At 37.5% G+C, this 19,244-nt stretch overlaps 1 protein-coding gene across 1 annotated transcript; it reads right to left on the bottom strand.

Annotated features, from left to right (window-relative positions):
- Positions 1 to 2,248: 2,248 nt before the first annotated feature.
- LOC112708021 (uncharacterized) lies at positions 2,249 to 15,880 on the bottom strand. Its single transcript, XM_025760111.3, has 20 exons — positions 15,356 to 15,880; positions 15,111 to 15,252; positions 14,297 to 14,628; positions 13,636 to 13,717; positions 13,272 to 13,563; positions 12,854 to 12,912; positions 12,514 to 12,603; positions 12,044 to 12,135; positions 11,772 to 11,870; positions 11,595 to 11,672; positions 5,774 to 5,858; positions 5,585 to 5,643; positions 5,388 to 5,457; positions 4,952 to 5,043; positions 4,326 to 4,388; positions 4,104 to 4,170; positions 3,663 to 3,932; positions 3,310 to 3,432; positions 3,011 to 3,163; positions 2,249 to 2,742 (listed from the first exon to the last, which is right to left on the bottom strand). The coding sequence occupies exons 1-20, from the start codon at positions 15,769 to 15,771 to the stop codon at positions 2,647 to 2,649; spliced, it is 2,760 nt and encodes a 919-aa protein (XP_025615896.1). The 5' UTR covers positions 15,772 to 15,880; the 3' UTR covers positions 2,249 to 2,646.
- Between the last annotated feature and the right edge of the window lie 3,364 nt (positions 15,881 to 19,244).

Here is a 19,244-nt window from a genome sequence, read left to right as displayed (position 1 = left end):
TTGGGAACTTGAAGCCTACCCATGAGTCTTTAAACTCTCTGAATCGAGCCTACGGAGATTCTGGGATGGTTGTTGCTGCCCTACGGTTATTCTATACAGTGTGGGAAGTGCATGGTTGTTTTTCCGGTGTTGTCGCTTCTAATTCGTTGCTGAATTGTTTGGTCAAAAGGGGGAACGTTGAGGTTGCAAGTAAGCTGTATGATGAAATACTTGTGACAGATGGTGGTGAGTGCTAAACAATGACTGTTTCCACAAGCAATTTGCTTTACCAATTGAGACCATGTAATGCTGTAATTGGATGAGGAATCAGCAAGTCGCTGTGATTGTCATGACCCAACCTTCCAAAGTCACCCCTGCACATAAAACGGGGTTCAATTTGTGAGAAAAAAGACACAAGGAAAGAATTGGTTAGAGTTAAAGATGAGGAATAAATGCTTGTGACAGATGGTGGCACTGGTAAGGTTGTGGATAATTATAGCACCGGGATAGTGGTTAAGGATCTATGCGACTTTGGGAAGGTTGAAGAAGATAGAAGGTTGATTGTATCAAGACCTGGACATTAAACGACGTCGTATCAAAACTTGGAGGCCATTGAATCAAAATGGCGTCGTTTTGTTACTGTGCCACGAGGACACTTAATGGAACATGTCACCTAACGTTAGCCAGCTCAGCGGACGAGATGACGGAAGGACTAACGTGGTCATGTCTGTCATTTTTCGGAGACGATTTTGATTAACTTTATCTTTCGGGAACTCATATAGAAATTGAGATATCTTTCAAAGACGATTTTGACTATTAACTTCCTACGGATATTGTCATCGGAAAGGATATGTAGCTATCATTATTCGTAATTTTCAATCCTTCGCATGAGTGAGTCTAAAATATTTCAAAATTTATTTCTTTAATACTTTCTTTTAAAGTTCTTCAACCATTCCCTACAACTCTCCATGTCTGCTAGGACTTGTTGAGGTGACAGTGGAAATTTCAGTGGCCAGCTTTTAGTTCAATAATGTTGTGTTTGTTTGATGGGACACAGACACTAATACATAGATCCAGTGGTACATGTTTATCGTTTATTTGCTGAGAGACGGATTTTTAAAGGATACGGTGATACATAAACATACATAAAATATATGCATTTGGTGTCTTTCAAAAAAGATGAAACACGGAGACTCGTTGATGAGACAGATATTTACTCTTTTATCTTTAGTAATTTACTTTCATCCTTATTTCATTGGTGATGATATAGGAGTAAAATAGATATTTAGTTTATACTGATGTATTTTGTCCAGTATCACCAAACACAATAAAAAATTTGTATATCTTTGTGTATATGTTTCTTTGTGTATTTGTGTCTGTCTATGTATTTGAAAGACAATAAACAAACGCAGCCTAACCTATTTTGATAATTTCATCAAAATCTCTTCTACAGTATAATTTGGATTATACTATTCAAAAATAACATTTTATGGTATAAAAGACATTTTTATATCCTCTCATTTTTTATCGATCATTTTTAATACTAAAAAAGGTGTATAAAACAGTTGTATACAAATGGACTTGAGAAAAAGGCATATGGCTTCGACGGGATTTAAGATCTTCATAAATCATGTGTCAATCTTTCTCGTGTTGAGTTTTGCAAGTGAACAAACCATATTAGTATGTACTAGCATATTTATGTTTTTCTCAGAGTTCAACTTAACTCTAACCAAACCACGCATTGATTGAACGTTTAGTACCATATACCCCAGCAGCTGCTATTCATCCATCCTAATGTGAAAAATACAAGTCTTAGTGTCTTATGGTCTTTGTTATACACAACAAAAATTCGAAGAAACGTTGGCAAATATGTCTATAAAGAGAAGAGGGGTTGCTGCTGAAAACTGGATGTTACTAATGAATATATGTATTTGCTCTAAAGATTTGCTATGTTTTTATTATGCGGTTTCTGTTTCGGACCTTACCAAGCTCTTGCTTGGTTTTTATCTCCACTATGTATGAGTTTCTATCGTGTATAGCACTTATGTTCCTAATTCTTCATATGGATGGATGTTTGGTCAGGCAGAGGAAAGAGTAAGCATGAATGCATGATAACGAGGATTCTAAAATATAATGCATGGCAAATTGGCAACAATGTATACCTTGATCTTTAGATTATAAGTGTGCACTGTTTAGTTCATTTTCTCAAATTGCAGATTTTGTGTGTATTGCAACCTTCACCAACTGTACATCAAAAACACGTCTTCACTGTTTGTTAAACATCATCTACATTGAGTATTATAACTCTCTTCATGTAATTTAGTAATAAAGATTATCATGTTATTACAAGCATGTAACATTGTTACAATAAGAAGATATGAATTTTGCATCTAAACATCACAAAAAACTTAACACTTCTCTCACTTTTAAATATAGAACACACATGATATGATACATAGGCACACCTTGATTACTTTCAGCATATATCATCCAAATCAAGGATTCTATAATAAAGCTTTAGAGTTTAGACTTCTTCTGTTGATGGATGCAGAAAGCAACATGTCCATTCTTAATATATTCAAGTTTGATGGGTTAGCCTCTGATCTTAGGAATACCAATGAAACCTTAGTTAGAAACAACTTATCTGATCATGTTTCCACAAGTATTTTAGGTAGGCGTTGAATTCGATTGGAGTTTGATCTTCACTTCTTCATGGAAAGCCTGAAGATCCCTGAACTCTTCTGTATCAGAGAAGCTCTGAGCCTGAGAATATAAATAAAAAATTAAAAAACTTTAGAGGATGAGCAACATGCTGGAAAAGCATATTTCTATTTGTAGCATGAAAGCGGGCAGAGCCCATAAACTAAAAAATGTTGTCCAGTTTCTATTTTCAGGTTTCAAAGGGCTTATTTGTATTTGTAATGCCATTTAGTGTTGTATTGGATCTTGCAACACACAACTGAAACCGCGAAACCATGGCTTATATGTAGTAAAGAAGAACTTGATGTTAACTTCAGAATAAACATCTTGCCTGTTTGATGATGTTCTTCAGATGCATGTCAGCTGTATATAACTCTTTAGTTCTGCCAGCAGATGAGGAAATTTCCATGTACACCTTGCAAAGTTCCAAGGATGCTATTGCAAACTTCTTGAAGCGATCTCTGTCTTTCCAAGTATCAGATCCCTAAGAAAACATAATACTATGATAAAATTGAATTTCACCATAGTTGTAGCGATACAAATGCACAGATTCTTTGATACCGGACATAGGTATATAACTCTTACTCTTGCGTAAAGGTAGAACTATCTAACCAACCATGTGAGACATACCTGGAGTGATCTAACTTGCTTTAAAAGGGCTTCAGAACACATAATGAGATCTCCATTCATTCTATGCCATTTTGCATATAAGCCCCAGATATCAGGTCCATATCCACTCCCACTTTTAACTATCTGCATCAGAGAATTAAATATTAAACTGAACATTTCTGTGTGCTAACTATCTTTTGCATCAACTTTTGAACATTCATAGGAAACATTATTACAGTTCAATACTATTTATAATAAGCAGATGATCCACTTTTCCCATGTCCCCCTCTGGAGGTGTTGGCAGTGCATATTGACCACACTCTTCGTTGAGTAAAAGGAATCTACATAAACAGAAGATTAATATAATCGTATACCTGCTGCAGAACTCTTCCAAGTAACAACATCAATTGCTCAGTTTCACGTGATCTTCCATCATCAGAAGCTTGTGATTGGTCTTGAAGTTCTAATTGAGAATCATCTAACTGAAGTTTATCTGTACTATGTGTAATATCAGTTGCAACAGAAGGCACCGAATTACTTATTGAGCGCCTCTTTTCAACCTCTGTTCTGATCCTTTCTAGTAGTTCTGTATCTACTCTTTTATTGTTGGACATTTCCAAAACCATCTGCGCACCTTCCAGAGCCTAAAAGAATTTATAAAACTTGATGAGTGACAAAGAACAGAAGATAATGGAACAGCAGAGAAAACAAATCTCATCTTTCATACTTCTTGTTACATAGAAGATGATATCCATATGTAATGAAAACTAATACTGGTTTTGATCAACAGAAGAATATGGGAAAGCAGCAAATACCTGACTGATATTGCCAACATCAATAGCAACATGACTATAGTTCTCCCAGAGTTGCCAGCTGTTCCGTCTGTCATCAAGTATCATTATGTTACTATGAACCCCAAATTTTAACGATTGTGAACTAATACACATGCTATGCTGTATACACACAACCGGGTATACGAGCATATTTTTTCCAGAAATATCTTTAAAGCAGTTTAATAAAAGGGAAGAATATAATACTTGAACTTCAAGGCTTCTTTAAATGCAATGAAGGCCTCCTTGTTCTTTTTCTTGATCATATGCCTGCATGTAAAGTGAATTGCATAATAAGTAAACTCTAGAAGAAAAATAATTAATGAACCACTATTGAATCTCTCTTTTTTTTTTCTGAAAAAGAGTTCTGTTCGTACAGATCACGACAATGAATCATGGTAAAAAGCAGTTTGAAAATGAAAAATTACTACAATGTCAAACTCACTTCGGGACAGTTAGATTGACTTTGTATATATTAGTTAGGTAGCTCAAACTCTAAGGATGCAAAAAGGGAAAGATACTTATGCACATGTAAATGCGAGCGCATTTGCTGGAAAACAAGTCATGTAACAAACTAAGAGTTAACTCGGATTTAGAAAACATTTTCTATTTTCATTTTATGTTTCCAATTAATGATAAAAATGCACATTTTTCTTTCATTTTGCTTTATATGTTAAAGATTTTTGAAAGAGAATACTGAGAATTAATAATTATTATTTACTCCTTCACAAAATACTAAATAAGACACCGAGGGGAAAAAAAGGCACTCAAACTAAACAGGCTTAAGCTGTTTTATAATTTTTAAATATGACAAGAAAGCTAGAATTCCATACAAGCAAGCGATGTTATTCCAAGCTTCCCCATTTTCAGGATCAAGTTGAACCGCACGGGTAAATGCATCCAGAGCCTTTTCAATATCCCGTGCCTGTAAAATTTCATGGTTAGTTTAAAGTACATGGGATAACAAAAATGTATTTTTTCTTTTTTTTTTTTGGTTTGGGGGAGGGGGAGGGAACAAGCCTAGTCAGCATAACAAATGCATGAGTACTTTTGTTCCCATCCTAACAGGCCAAACAGGTGATGCCACAGATATACAATTGCATACACAACCATACACAGCTATGCAAGTGCTACTGTGCTAATCTGTGCACACATGCAACTAATTGTCAAATTATCCAAAGCTGGCCTAATACTAGTAGATTGTCGCCACATGTCAATGGTGGCAATAGCCAAAATAGCTACTACAATTATTATTATTATTTCATTCACCTTCAATGCAGCAGCCCCAAATGCGAACCAACCATCTGGAAACATAGAGTTCATTGACATTGCAGACTCCCTGAAATTAGTGAACAAAAGCACATCACACTAAATAGCAATGTTGTCAAAACACCAAAAACTATAAATATAATAATAGTTGACAAAGGCAAGGATCATAGGGAAAAGCTTCAGGTTACAGCACACACCACAAAATTTTAGATGTCTCGTAGTCTCCTCTATTGTATGCGCTGCGAGCCAGAGAACGCTATCGATCAAAGAATAACGAAATTTGTTAAAAAGATAATAATCTTAGTTTAAAATTTTCTAATATGGCATAAGAAAGTTTGTAGAGCACACAGGCAGCAACGAGCAAAAGAAGGTAAACACAGGAGCACCTTAGCTCTAGCAGACCTACTATTTGAAACTTCCAGAGCCTTTTCGTAACAGGTGTCATTATTCGTAATGTCACCCAATGAACACCTAGAAATTAGAAATTGTTAGCACTAGGTGAAATAAATTATTCATAAAATCTTGTATAGTGCCAGCTAGCATGTCACCCATCATGACTGATTCATGATTGAATCGAATAAAAAACTAAATAACAAGATGAGCCAAATAATCTTTAACAAATATCTTCCAACCAACAAAAAGTACAGGCCATATGTAATCTAAATACAAGTCAGTACTCCATTAAAGCTCCTATTTTGGGATATCTAAAAATTATGGGTGAGCAACTTCTGTTATAATAAGACTTCCTTTTCATAAATAGACGAACCAAAAAAAGGACACAATGAGTGGGGAGAGCGGGGGAGACCGCAGCGAGGGTGACGGGGTGAGAGTCTTGGAAGGAAAGGGTATCGATGATCATGGAGTGAAAGGTAAGAATGTTTTGGAGGAAGGTGGAGGGTCTGGAATCACGAAGGATGGGGGGCGAGAAGCAGTACCAGGTATGGGAGATGGAGAGAAGATTCTGAAGGACAAAGAGGCTTTCAAGGTCTCTTTTCGAGACAAAGTGGTGGGTGACTCCTCGGCTAGGGTTTCTCATGTGGTGGATTCTCTTGACGCAAACAAAATAGCAGTCATCACAGACGGGGAGATCCCTAGTGTGGAATTCACTGGAGGCGAGAGAGATCCTTTCCGCACCTTATCGGGATGCCATTATCATTAAGGTCCTTGGCAAAACTTTCAGATAGACAGCCATTACTCACAAGCTGAGGGGAGTTTGGAGGACCAAAGGTGGCTATGAGGTGTTGGATGTGGGTTACGGCTATTTTCTTATCAAGTTCGACTTGTGGGAGGATAGAGAGCAACTTTTGCTTGGGGGGGGGGGCCTTGGATGATCGGAGAGAACTACGTGGTGGCTAAGCCATGACGCTCTTCTTTCAAACTGTGTGAAGATACCTTTGGTTCTACTCTAGTATGGATAAGAATTACAGGTCTTAATATCTGGTACTACAGTGAGAAGGCTATTTTAAACATAGCAAAAACGGTGGGGAAACCTATGAAGGTTGATTTGGCCACCAAATCTGCAGAGCGTGGTAAATATGCACGAGCGTGCAAATCAATCTTGGACGGCCAGTGAAGCGGAAGATTATGATCGATGGCTTTGAGAATAACTTTGAGTATGAGAACTTGCATCTTATTTGTGGAAGATGCAATTGTTTTGGGCATGTGGCCCGAGATTGTGGCAAAGACGATGAGACTGGTATGGTGGCATCACCAAAGGGGGCTGAGGGTGAAAAGATGGCATTGTTCCACATTCTACTACACCGTTTATCAAAGTAAGTTATAAGAGGAGGAGACCTCCTTCGCTACAGGGTTCACCAATTGATTCTGATGGAGGGATTAAGCATGCCCAAGACAAGAATGGCTGCAGTGCAAATGTGGAGGGAGAAACCAAGATGGGTGACAGAGGACCCTCAACGTGAGAGGCTAGCATCGACGTTCCATCATCAAGCCTGGTTTTTATGGATAGTGATTCTCTGAACTTGATCAGTTGGAACGTGAGAGGAGCCTCTAACAGGATGGCTCGAGTACACTGCAAGGAATTGGTAAGAAGGTTTGTTTAATCCTACTTTTGGTATTCTTGTTGAAACCCATGTTGTCTTTAGTACTATGAAATTGTTTTGGGAAAATTTGGGGTTTACTCCGGTGGGAATTGTGGAAGCCAATGGACACAGAGGGGGGTATTTGGTTTTTATCCTCGGATGGCAAAGCTAAATGTCGAGTGATTGCAACCATGGAACAATGTCTGTCTCTTGCAATTGATAGGGGTGGATAAACCTGGATTTGTAGTGCAGTTTACGGTAGTCCCCAACCTGCAAACCGTGGTGAATTATGGAACATCTTTCTGTTCTTGGAACGACTATCCAGGATCCTTGGCTTGTAGTTGGGGATTTTAATGGAAGTTTACATCCTCAAGAGGTGAAACGGGGGCTTCTATAATGATTCTCGCAGGAGCTATTTTTCTCATGTCCTAGATACTTGTAATTTGTTTGATCTGGCAACAACAGGAAGGAATTTTACTTGGTTTAGGAAGGTTCAGGGGCATAGGGAGGTGGCCAAGAAGCTTATAGTAATACCAGTTGGAGGATTATGTTTCCTGAAGCATTTACAGAAGTACTTAGTCGGTTGCACTCGGATCACTCCCCTTTGCCCATCAGGTGCTTTGGAATTCCAGCCAAGAAGGGTAGTAGACCTTTTAGGTTCCAAGCTGCCTAGGCCACTCATCCTTCTTATAAGAGTGTTGTTCAACAAGCCTGGAATGACAACAATTCTCACTTACAAGGAAAACTTATGAAGGTGCAACAGTCTTCTCTTGATTTCAACTCTCGTGTTTTTGGGAATATTTTTATCAAGAAGAGGGATCTTGAAAGCAAGCTCAATGACCTCCAAAGAAGGCTAGAAATATGTGATGATGTTGCTTGTAAAGAGGAGGAATGAAGATGCAGGGAGGACAGCCCAGGAAGAATTGCTCTGGTTTCAGAAGTCTCGAGAACAATGGGTGAGATATGATAACAGAAAAACGAAGTTTTTTCATATGCAGACTATTATTAGAAGGAAGGCGAATAAGATACATGGTCTATTTGTGAGTGACGGGTCTTGGTCCTCTGATCCGGCTCTTCTTCAACAAGAAGTGTTGGCTTTTCTTGTAAATCTCTTCTGTTCAATTGATCCGGTGGAGGTAGGTTGTATGGGTGAGTTTCCAAGGCCTTCTCTTAGTCAAGGAGCTTGTGAGAACCTGACCCGACCTGTTTCATTATTGGAGGTTAAAGCAGCAGTAGATTCCATGAGCCCTCTCAAAGCCCCAGGGCCGGACAAATTCCAAGCTTTCTTTTTAAGGAATATTGGAAAGTTGTGGGGCACGATGTGTGGAGCTTAGTGCAGAGGGTTTTTCAGGGTGACCTGTTTAATCCCTCCGTGTTAGAAACTCTTATAGTGCTTATCCCTAAGATGGACTCCCCAAGTAGAATGAAGGAATTTCGACCTATCAGTCTTTGCAATGTCGTCCATAAAATTGTGACTAAAGTGCTAGTGAGTCGCCTGAGACCTTTCTTATCTGATATTATAAGTCCGAATCACGGTGGTTTCATTCCCGAGAGAGGAGCCCCTGACAACATTATTGTGGCACAAGAGGTGCTTCACTTCTTGAAGAAAACTAAGTCCAGGAAGGGTGCTATGGCTTTCAAGATTGATCTAGAAAAAGCATATGACAGGGTAGATGGGCAGTTTCTAGATTATACCTTGGGTTGTTTTGGTTTCCCTACCTCTATTCGGAGGCTCATTATGAATTGTATTCAGGCATCATCCCTATCAATTCTTTGGAATGCTAGTAGGTTAGAAGGTTTTCAACCCAAACGTGGGCTCCGTCAAGGGGACCCGATGTCCCCTTACCTTTTTGTTCTTTGTATGAAGATGTTAGCCTGCTCTATTTCTAACCTAGTGGACTCGGGGGATTGGGACCCGATTGCTATTTCTCCGAGGGGTCCTCATATTTCACATCTTATGTTTACGGACGACCTTCTTCTCTTCTGTAAAGCAAGCAGAACTCAAGTCCAACAGATCATGCATTCTTTGAATCTGTTCTGCAAGGCCTCGGGCATGAAAGTGAACATTGGGAAGTCCAGCGGTCCAGGGTAGTTTGTTCTAAGAGTGTACCGAATAGTAGTAAAGACATGCTGGCTGGTGTGTCATCTATCAGATTTGCCAATAATTTAGGCAAATACTTGGGGGTTAATCTTAGCCATCCGAGGGCAACTAGAGCGGTTTGCCCGGAGTCGGTGGAGAAAATAAAGAACAGATTGGCTAGTTGGAAAGATTGTCTCCTTAATAGAGCCGGCAGACTTTGTCTTATAAAATATGTGGCATCTTCTCTTCCCATTTACCAAATGCAGGTATCCCCAACAAGGTGTGCTTTAAGATTGATGCTATCATGCATAATTTCTTGTGGAAAGAGAAGACAGATGAGCAGTGCTTGAGTTTGGCGGGGTGGAATACGGTTACTACACCCAAGAGGTATGGGGGTCTAGGAATTCGAAATGCTCATTGTGTTAATATTGCCCTCCTTGGTAAATTGGTTTGGCAACTCTTTCATGGGAGGGACAAACTTTGGGTGCGCATTATGTTAGCTAAATACGTGCATGGAACGTTGAGTTTGGACCTTGTGTGTCCTACGCAAACTTCAGGTATATGGCGTGACATCACAAAGGCAGCCGATAGACTAAGTGATGGCTATGTTTGGAGTACTAGCCCTTTAACTCAATCCTTTTGGTATCATCCCTGGAGACCTTCCGGGAGTCTTGCTCATGAGGTCCCTTTTGTTCATATTTCAGACACTTGTCTCTCTTTAGGCGACGTGTGGTTTGGGGGTGGATGGCACTTGGATGGTCTTTGTACAATTCTTCCAGAGGCTCTTAAGCTTGATCTTTCAAATTTTAACCCAACCGTGCAGAAAGGGAACACAGCTACCTGGGTTTGGAATGCTAATGCTACCAAGGTCTACTCCACAAAGGATGGCTATGAATTGCTTCTAAAAAGAAAGGTTGCCTAAGACCCTAATGAGAATTGGTTGTGGCTTTGGCGTATGAGTATTCTTGAAAAAGTCAAGGGTTTGATTTGGCTGTGCTTGCATGGTGCCATCCCCACTGCCAGCTTCCGATTCAGAAGAGGTATGACACCACCTGATCTTTGTCCTAGATGCAATGAAGCTCTAGAAACTATTGAGCACTGCCTCAGATTTTATGATAAAGTAAAGCCAATTTGGGAAAGTTTGAATGTGGGATTGAGGAGATGGGATGCCTTGGTGGATTTTAGAAGTTGGCTTCATTTAAATCTCCAGAACAGCGAAGCAATCTTTGCTGCAGGCTTATGGTGGATTTGGAGGGATAGGAAGAATGACGTTTTCAATCCAAATGACAATTGGAGCAAGGAAAAGGTTCTCATGCTTGCTCGACATTCAGCATCTAAATACATCTTGGCTAAGGGGCTTAATCAGGTGACTACGCATACCACTTCTATTGATTCTTGGTGCCCTCCGCCAACAAATGTTAAAATAAATTGTGATGCTAGTCTCTTTGAGCAAGATCAACTTGATGGTTTTGGGTGCGTGGTGCGGGATAGTATCTGTAATTGATTGTTGGGCTGTTCAGCTAGCATTCCTACGGGTCCTATCCTTTGGTGTGAGCTCTTTGCAATTTGGAGGGGGTCTTTGTTTGACATGGGAAAATGGATACAAGGAGGTCATTTGCAAAACAGATTGTTTGGAGGCTTATTTGTGGATCAATAATAACCAAATTGTGTTGAGAAGGGAAGATAATGATATTCTTTTCAAGATCTATGAGATGCTAGAGCGCAATTGGGTGGTGCATGTTCAATTGAGTCAGCGGACAGCAGACAGCGAACTTCGCAGCTGATCTTCTTGCGAAGATGGCGGCTAAACATTATCAATCTTATGCTGACTTTTATCTCCCTTGTAGTGTCGTAGAAGAGACCATTAGGATGGAGATGGTTTCTCCCTTAGTCGTTCTTTGTGTTCCATTTATCAGTCACCAAAAAAAAATAGACGAACCAAAAAGGCAAGTGTTATTTTTTGCTGATATTTGAAATAAGTTATACAAAGTCCATCAGCAAGTAATAGCAAACATTATATTTTAGTGGATCAAATTGTCTAGGCAATGACATACGTAAGATGAAAATAAAATAAGCCGAGAAACATACCATAATCTGGGGTCACTGGGTCGTTCTGAAAGACGTTTCTTGATGAGTTCAACAGCTGTGGCTTTCTTCTCCAATAAGCTGAGTTCCAAATCAAGTATAAAATGAGATTTCACTGCTTTGATGAGTGAATTGTAAGAGAACACAATTCATTCAACTTTTTCATCTCAGCTATCATACCTGTAGCAGTATATAAGATTATCCCATAATTCTAAATCTTCAAATACCTTCACTGCCTCCCCTATTAAACCACAGCGAACCAAAAGCTCACCATATTCCCTAAATTGGTAGGAAGGAAACATTAGAGATTGAGAATTATCTAACTTTTGATCATATAAGAAAGGAAATTGGTTTTTTTTTTTTGGGGTTGGGGGGGGGGGGGGGGGGGGGGGAGGGTCATGCAAATTCAGTTCTCTTTTTATCTGAAGAACCTAAAGAGCAAAAGGTCATACTTCCTTAATGCAGAAATACTGGGAATATAAACATTATAACTAAGAGGAATTCTTTCTGCTACAACTGGAGAAGATTCAGAAATACGTTGAACCTGCAAAAAATGATGTATATATTTATCAACTGCTGCAGCTATATGAATCTAAACCACAATGAACAAATCAAGACAATTCACATGTTGAAATATTAGCACCAACAAAATAGAAAGGATGCTTACATAAATATGGATTCTTTCAATGCAAAATACCGAAAGAAACTTAATTGACTGAGGTTTTCAATTCAAGGTAGTACAGTACAGATTGAATGGCCCAATTTTGGTCAGCATAAAATGCAAGTATAGTATCTTCTTTAGTAGCAAAAAATTATAACATTGTCACCTCTAATTAAAAAAGCATACAAGAGAAAGATATGTCAGAAAAATTATATACACTTAGAGATCCCATATTGACATGTCAATCAACATAACTCGTACCAAATTCTCCATCATCAGTAAAGCACGCTCCTTTGTTCGACTTCGAGATGATTCCCATCGTATACGCAAGATATCGCAGAAACATCGTATCTGATGCAAACAAGAAAATTATCAAACAAATAATAATTTTTGGATAATACAAAATAAGAGAAGATTGAAAGAAAAAATCTAAAAGCCTTTCGCTCTGAAAAATTCCTTCTAGGTACATTGAAAAGCCTCATTTTAAAAAAATGAAGAAAAAACTAGGTTTTCACTCAGGACTACCTGAAATTTTATATTTAAAATATAAAAAAATCTGAATCTCCAAGGGAATATGAAAACACACTGACAGCACACTTACAATGAAATAAAACAAATGCTGGGAATCAATTGCCTCAATGTAAGGAGCCATATCCCATCCTGAAACACATTTCACAAGCCAGAAATTAAGTGAATTAATGTGTTTTATGAACTAGGTTATTTAGTATCTAAAATAGTTTATAGTAAAAAAAATCTTATCAACACAATAGCTATTTCATAGCAATTATCACCCCCTTCCCTCTTGCGCGCACCCACAATGAAAATTTATTCATTTGAGAAATAGCTCAAGAAAAAGGGGGCTTAGATAAAGACCTATAGACAGGTAAAGCCATTAATGTTCAACATTATCTAATCCAATTTCCATTCTTTATTTCACATCTTAACCTTAGCTAAACACCATATATAGGCTAGAAGACCTCTTTATCCCCCAAAGCAGAGGTATTTTCAAGGCAACTTACGCTGCAATTCATCATGTCTGGAGCTCTTCTCAATTAGAAGGCAATGTGCCAGAATTACAGCCTGTTGTGTTGCTGTCAAACTGGGAGTAGTCTGAGCACCATTTTCTATTCCTTGTGACCCAGTTTTAGTGTCATCGTAATTTCCTAACAATTTTGGTGTCATAAGTATGTCAGATGCATCACCAGAGCTGGAATCTCTTCTTTGTGTGCCATTACCCATCAAAGAGTGGTTATCCGCATTGTTTGATGAGCATGTGTTTGTGACGAGTACCATTTGTGCCTTTGGTTCTACCTATGCCCAAGAACTACATATTAGAAGGCATGTTCAGTCAAGCAAAATAATTGTGCAAGTTACTAAGTTTACCTGATGTACAGTACGGAAACCCAGCACCCCAGTAACTGAAAGCTGAAGCCCAGCTGCCATCTCAGCTGACTCAAAATGTGTCCTGATGCAAAAAGGTATTTCAGCATTGAAAGATATCAAAGGAGAATCAAAAGTACCAGTTATTTAAACATTCAAATAGTATTCCCAAGGAAAATTTCATAACAATTGTTTTCTAACATTATAAGAATCATGTTAATTTGAATATTTCAAACCCATTGCATTTCCAACTCATATTTTACTTCATGGAAAGTCCTTAAAAGTGAATAAAAATGTGAAAGAGGTCAAGGGGGTCAAACATATTGGGTTAGAAGTTAGAACTTCCTGTTCGAAGTTGACAAGAACGAACAAATGCATGTCATCAAAGCAATAAAATCAATATTCACTTCTATTAGATAAACTACTGCATTACACACAGAGATCGATCTTGAAATGTTCTCAAGTCCTTGCACTATATACAAGTACATAATGCAAGCCTTGAAAGTAACTTGGAATGAAGTGGACCTTCCATTCCCATCAAAAACAGCCAAACAAATTATACTAAGAATATTTGTCAACCTAATCATGCCAAAGAAAGAATTGACTATCAACCATATTAATAAAAACAATAATTAAAAAAGAATAAAACGTCAGAATAACTAACCTGCAAGGATCTACTCGTCCATAGGCATATTCCATAATTCCAGCCTCTAAATGAAACATGGAGACAATAGCTAAGCATTCTCCATCACGTAAATTAGCATCCCAATAACTTCTAACACCTTCTGAAGTGCCAAATTGTTGCGAAGCCTCACCCAGGTAGACATGCAAAAGATCAAACAAAGAAGAAGACCGCTCATCCAAAATTCTCTGCTGAAGAAGCAAAACCCTTGCAAGCCACCATGAAAGGCTTCTAATCTCACATGCAGAAGATATGGCTCCTTGAAATGACAAATCTTTCATCCGCATAAGCAACATCTTAGAAAAAACTATGTACTACAAAACAATAGATGTGCAAAACTAAAATTAGAAAACAGAAAGAGAGGAGATGGAGAGGGAGAGAAAGAAAAAGGGAGGGGGGTGGAGATGGCCTACAATTCTGATGGAATCAACCTATTTCAAATTCAACTACGATTAGAAGTTACTTTGTTAATCATTCAGCAACTCAAAAATTCAAATATTGCTCATTCAGTACCTACCACATTGATTTTGTTCCAGCACCCAAACAAAAAAGTTATTGGCAAATTATCAACTTTTAAGTTTTAACAGCATAACATTTGTTCTTGCTAGGCCAGAGTAGCAATTCACTCCAATGGCAAACAACACTAATGTCAACAAGAGATTTTCATGCTACAACTATCTCTCGCTCAACTAAAATATCTCCGTATTTCATTAAACGAAGCCATTTTTGTGATTAATACACAATGTAATCATGTATGCAATGTATGGAACAGTGACTTCTAATGCTTAAAATGTACCTGAAGATTGGAGAACTTTCCAAGCAAGTCAGAGCCAGCAGCCATAACCTGATTGCGAGCCCAATTGTCCCACTCTGCGAATTCACCACCACTGCCGCCACCTTCCATAGGCAACGGGCATCGCGGTAAACCTTTCATAGGCCTAAATCCAAATCCAAATTCCAATTCATATTCAGCTAACACTTCTCAGCTAAATTAGAAAGAAACGGAAAAAAAAAAGCAGTAGCATTTGAAAATTTGCGTACCCGGTGAAGTTGCATTGAGTGAACCCTAGAAATGCCGCGACAGCGATGCACAGCACGAGAATCGCCATGTAAGCCTTGTCGGAGTCGCCGACCGAGTCGTCCAAGAGGAAGAACTCGGCGCGGTGGAGCAACTCGGAGTAGAATCGTTCTGCCGAGTCAACTGAGTTGACAGGGTCCGGAAGGGGCGAGTCATTGGCGAGTCCGAAGACGAGTCTGGAAGCGTCGGAGGTGAGAGCTTGGTGATAGGAACCGGACTCGATGGAAGAAAGGAGGTGGTTGATGAGAGTGTGGAGATGGTGATCGGACGGCGGGGATTGAATGGGGGAATCGGAGGGCGGAGGAGGAGTGAGGGTGCAGCGGATGAGGCGGAGCTCGTAGGCGCGAAAGTGCAGAAGCTGAGGTTCAAGAGTGGACATGTTTTTTGGGGGTTCAGACGCCGGTGGTTTCCACCTTCAGGGGTTTAGGGTTTTTACATATTAAATTAAACTAAATGTTAATATTAATATTAAGTTATTAACATTAAGTACCAGTTTATTCCAACATGACCTCACATAGGATCTTCGACAAACACACCTGCAAATTGGGTAAACTATGGGGTTTTTTTTTCCCTCTAAATATTCAATTTTGGGCAAAAAAATATTTATAAAAAAAACATTATAATCTTTTAAAATTGATCTCAATTTGAAAAAATGTTTTTTTTTATAAATGACAAACATTTTTTATATATTTGATTTTGATCTAATATTAAAAAATTTTAAAAAATATTTAAAAATAAATAAATAATAAAAAATTGATTGTTAGATTTTTTTAAAAATATTTTAAAATTTTTGTCATTTATGTAAAAGAAATTAGAAAAAATTCACTTAATATTTATATTTGGTTTATTTTGTCGATATTATTTTTGAAAAGTAAATGTAATTTTTTTTTTCAAAATTTATTTTATCAAAAGTATTTCTTTTAAACTAAAATGATTTTTTTTGTCTAACAAAGAATAGAAAAATAAAAAGAAAACAGTAAATTCTTCAACTGAAAAATTAAAAGTTTTCTTAAATCCTTCTTGGATTAGCCTTTTGATATCTTCAATAGGAGTAGTCCATTCTTTATAAGGCTGATTATGCCTTGCAGCTTCTTTGACTAAAGAGTCAACAACAATATTAATAGAACGGAGCACTGAATTAAGAGAAGCACACCAATCTCTAATTATCATATGTTGAATTTTTTCTACAATATCTTTATTCAATGCATCAAGTAGCTTGTATAAGAAGAATAATCTTGAGACAATTCATTTTACAAATATCATCACAAAAATCCATCTCCCAAATCAAAGTTAAATCCGATCAAATAGTAAAAAACTCCTGTCTAAAAATTAAACTAGATGAAAGAGAATTAGCACAACATTTTATACACTCGTCAGCTAAGTTTCTAATGATACAACTAAAATTCGTTGAACCAATAATATCTTCCCTAAAACTAGTATTACAGTCCCTAAAACTAGTATTACAGTTTATCTTAAACTTATTCACCGGTAGAACTACCCAATCAATCAACCAAAAATGAGGGACACCAACTTCTCGAACATGAACTGATTTGTTGAAATCTTGACAAGAATTATATACAAATATTTGAAACTTAGTTGGAGACCAAGGTTGATCAAAATTGAAAATATCATTGTTGCGACTTTGCCAAATTCACTACACAACAGATAAGAAAACGAAATCATTATTAAATCACTCTTCTACCTCAGCCCATGACAACAATAAAGACGTCTCACGGCCCACAAATTCAGCCCAACAAAATACAAAAATTTAATTATAATTTTAGTCTTTATCTTATCTTATAGTTATTTTTATCTTTATCTCTATCTTATTTTTATCTTATCTTTTATCTTTCATAGACTAATGCTCTATATATACTTAGTTTTACCTTCATAGTGAACAATTCAATCAATCAACAATCAATAAAATTTCTTCATCTTTTCTTTTCTTTCATTATTCTTTCACAATTTTATTATCTTTGTATACTCTTTCCGTTTTATTATGGTATCAGAGCTCCTCTTGAGCTCTGCTGACATCCATGGATCAAGGAGAAAGGGCACAACAGCAACTTCATTCGGAGTTTCTTTTGGACCTTTCGTCAACCCAACACTTTTCTTTCATGGCACTTCCTTTCAATGAAGAAGCTCGTCCTTCAAACCAACTTGAGCTTTTGCCAAGTCCAACTACTCATTATCTTTATTCTTTCAATACTTTTTCTACTGTTAATAATTCTTCAAATCGAGATTCATTCTTGAATACTTGGATAATTGATTCTGGTGCCACAGATCACATTGCATCAAATTTGTCTTGGTTTATTTCTTACACACAAATTTCTCCTATTATTATTCATTTACCAAATGGTTCTCAAGCTACTGTTTCTTATAAAGGCATCGTTCAATTTTCACCATCCTTGGTTCTTCATGATGTTCTTTATTTACCTCATTTCAACTTTAATATTATCTCTGTTTCAAAAATTACTTCAGCACTCACATGTGAACTCACCTTTTCATCTTCTTCTTGCACTTTACAGAGCAACAATTTGGGGACGATTGATTTGGCCAGAATGAGAGAGGGATTATATGTCTTTGAACCCAATTTCGGTAAAAATTCATTCACTACACACTCCATAAATTCCATCCAATCTCCACCCATTACACCTTCCAATATATGGCATTTTCGTTTAGGACACCCTTCTGGGCAAAGACTTAATCATTTACATAAACAATTTCCTTTTATCTCTATGCATCATGATGAGGCTTGTGACATTTGTCATCTTTCTAAGCAAAAGAAACTTTCATTTTCTCAAAGTTTTAACAAAGTCAATGCAAGTTTTGATTTATTACATTTTGATATTTGGGGTCCGTTTCGACAAAGTTCTATTCATAATCATAAATATTTTTTTACTATTGTTGATGATTTTAGCCGCTTTACATGGGTTACTTATTAAAATCAAAAGGAGAAGTGCAAAATCAAATAAAAAATTTTATTACTTTAATTGAAACACAATTCAACTCCAAAGTCAAAACTATTCGTTCCGATAATGGACCAGAATTTATTTTACCTGATTTTTATGCTTCAAAGGGCATTATTCATCAACGTAGTTGTGTTGAAACTCCTCAACAAAATAGAAGGGTAGAACGCAAGCATCAACATATTTTGAATATAGCTCGTGCTCTTATGTTTCAATCTAATTTACCATCATCTTTTTGGTCTTATGTTGTTAGACATGCTGTTTATCTACTTAACAGAGTTCCATCATCCGCAATTAATTTTAAGACACCATTTGAGATTATATTCAATCATCCACCAAATTATCATGACCTTAAAGTTTTTGGATGCTTATGTTTTGTTTCTACCCTAATGGCAAATAGATCAAAATTTGATCTAAGAGCCAAAAAGGCTGTATTTATTGGCTTTCAAAGTGGTTTTAAAGGATATATTGTTTATGTTTTAGAAGATAAAAGAATTGAGATTTCTAGAAACGTGATTTTTTATGAAATGATCTTGCCCTTAGTCACAAAAAATGCCCAATTCCATACACTCATCCCAACATTGCCAAACACACCCTCTCAAAAACAAGATTCAGTTAGTCTTCCAGTTGAACCCTCACCTATACCCATTGACCCAACTCCACCTAGTTCTTTACTTTCTCCAACAACCTCTCCCTCTTCCTCACTATCGTTACCTAGCCAAGTTGAACCCATGACCACCGAATCACTTTCAACACAGACACCCATCTCTCCTTCCACACTAGACACCAGTCCACCATCACCTTCTCATCCCCCGTCACCTTCTTCACCACCCGAGCAACCCCATCCTCGTTATTCCGACCGGCCTCACCGACCTCCAGCATA

The sequence above is a fragment of the Arachis hypogaea genome, chromosome 8 (genome assembly GCF_003086295.3).
Source record: "Arachis hypogaea cultivar Tifrunner chromosome 8, arahy.Tifrunner.gnm2.J5K5, whole genome shotgun sequence".
In the NCBI taxonomy this organism is placed as follows: domain Eukaryota; kingdom Viridiplantae; phylum Streptophyta; class Magnoliopsida; order Fabales; family Fabaceae; genus Arachis; species Arachis hypogaea.
This window is presented reverse-complemented; position numbering and strand designations above follow the sequence as displayed.